Source organism: Epinephelus moara, chromosome 17 (assembly GCF_006386435.1).
Source record: "Epinephelus moara isolate mb chromosome 17, YSFRI_EMoa_1.0, whole genome shotgun sequence".
In the NCBI taxonomy this organism is placed as follows: domain Eukaryota; kingdom Metazoa; phylum Chordata; class Actinopteri; order Perciformes; family Serranidae; genus Epinephelus; species Epinephelus moara.
Window position 1 is genome coordinate 30,810,094 of NC_065522.1, and position 1,638 is coordinate 30,811,731.

General features: G+C 36.5%; 2 protein-coding genes, 1 long non-coding RNA gene and 1 pseudogene across 7 annotated transcripts in view; 3 read left to right on the forward strand and 1 right to left on the reverse strand.

The window, feature by feature from the left end:
- The window catches only part of LOC126404393 (uncharacterized), a 130,757-nt gene that overhangs the window by 127,657 nt on the left and 1,462 nt on the right, over nucleotides 1–1,638 (reverse strand). The gene's annotated exons all lie outside the window — the stretch shown is intronic.
- LOC126404276 (gastrula zinc finger protein XlCGF57.1-like) overlaps nucleotides 1–1,638 on the forward strand; it is a 236,338-nt gene that overhangs the window by 122,700 nt on the left and 112,000 nt on the right. The window lies entirely within an intron of this gene.
- Nucleotides 1–1,638, forward strand: part of LOC126404292 (oocyte zinc finger protein XlCOF6-like) — an 89,066-nt pseudogene that overhangs the window by 14,512 nt on the left and 72,916 nt on the right.
- LOC126404306 (gastrula zinc finger protein XlCGF57.1-like) overlaps nucleotides 1–1,638 on the forward strand; it is a 28,736-nt gene that overhangs the window by 2,115 nt on the left and 24,983 nt on the right. Inside the window, exon 2 of the mRNA XM_050067460.1 lies at nucleotides 1,109–1,568. Within this exon, the coding sequence (XP_049923417.1) occupies nucleotides 1,376–1,568 (193 nt within the window). The 5' untranslated portion in view covers nucleotides 1,109–1,375. The remainder of the gene's footprint in view (nucleotides 1–1,108; nucleotides 1,569–1,638) is intronic.

Sequence of the window (1,638 nt, forward strand, 5' to 3'; positions counted from 1 at the left end):
AAAGTGTAGTGGCTGTGTTTTTTGATGTAGAGAAGGCGTATGATGTGATGTGGGGAGAGGGATTATTAATAAAACTTTGGAAATTAGGTATTAAAGGTTGGATATATAGATGGATTAAGGACTTTTTACTTTTTATTTGGAAGATTTATACAAGTATGAACAGGAAAGAAATACTCAGGAAAAATGGTTATTGAAAATGGAACACCTCAAGGAAGCATAGTAAGCCCCTTACTGTTCTCCATAATGATAAATGATGTGTTTATGGGATTAGAGAATGAGATGGGGGTTTCACTTTTTGCAGATGACAGAGCAATTTGGAAGAGGGGAAGAAATCTGGAATTCATTGTAAAAAAAACTGCAGGGTGCTATCACAAAAATAGAGGAACGGTCATATAAATGGGGATTTAAATTTTCAGTTGACAAGACAAAGACAATTTTTTTTTTGTTTGTTTGTTTTACCAGGAAACAAATTGGTAGTACAGTAAAACTAAAACTGTATAAGCAATAATTGGAGAGACATTGAGGTTNGGTCATATAAATGGGGATTTAAATTTTCAGTTGACAAGACAAAGACAATTTTTTTTTTGTTTGTTTGTTTTACCAGGAAACAAATTGGTAGTACAGTAAAACTAAAACTGTATAAGCAATAATTGGAGAGACATTGAGGTTATGTACAGGTGTATTTAAAACAACTCCAACGGCAGCATTACAGGTGGAAATGGGAGATGGTTTTATAGGATGCAAAGGAAAGTTGGAGAGATGAGATATGCAGGAAGGAACAGAAGAGAGGAATCAATATTATCAAGACTCAGGTTTGGCCATCCTTCGCTTAACTATACATTATTCAAAATAGGTAAACATAATACAGGGGTGTGATTATTGTGGCCAACTAGAAACAATAGAACATGTTATATTACATTGTCGGGGGTATGAAACAGATCGACAGAATTCTATTAACAATCTCAGAAACAATAAGGTACCATTTGATATCATTGGATATTTTGCAACAGAACTCAGGAAATAAGTGGTATGGGTTCATTTTTTATTTTCTAAGAATGAGTAATTCGGTGGAGAGGATATGATTTCTTTTTTTTCTTTTTTTTTCAAGAGGGCATAATAGTCATTTTGAGCCACACTCCATTCCAGTTGGTGGCGGTAATGCACCAATTCGTTGTTTGCCAACCGCCAATAAACAGTAGAAGAAGAAGAAAAAACTCGCGCATCGCGGAAGCACTTCCTGGATTACTCGACACAGGCTTGGAAGCATCAGCACAGCACGCAACATCACGAGCCCAAACGCCTCTAGACATTCAGCTTAAAACAACACACTTGGAAGAGTTCGTATTTAAACGCTCACTACTGTTAAAGTGTGAAAATGTCTAAAGTCCAAATGCTGAGATCGTTGTTGAAGCAGCGACTAACTGCGGCTGATGGAGAGATATTTGGGCTGTTTGAAATAACGATAGCAGAGTACGAGGAGGAACTTTGTCGATCAAAAGAGGAGAACGAGCGACAACGGAAACTACTGGACGCTGTTTTCAACCCTCAGCTTCGGTTACACAGAGCAGGTTTGTTCATTAAACATTACAAGTTCATTATTAATAATATAACTGCAGCTTTGTTCAATAAATATTCAGT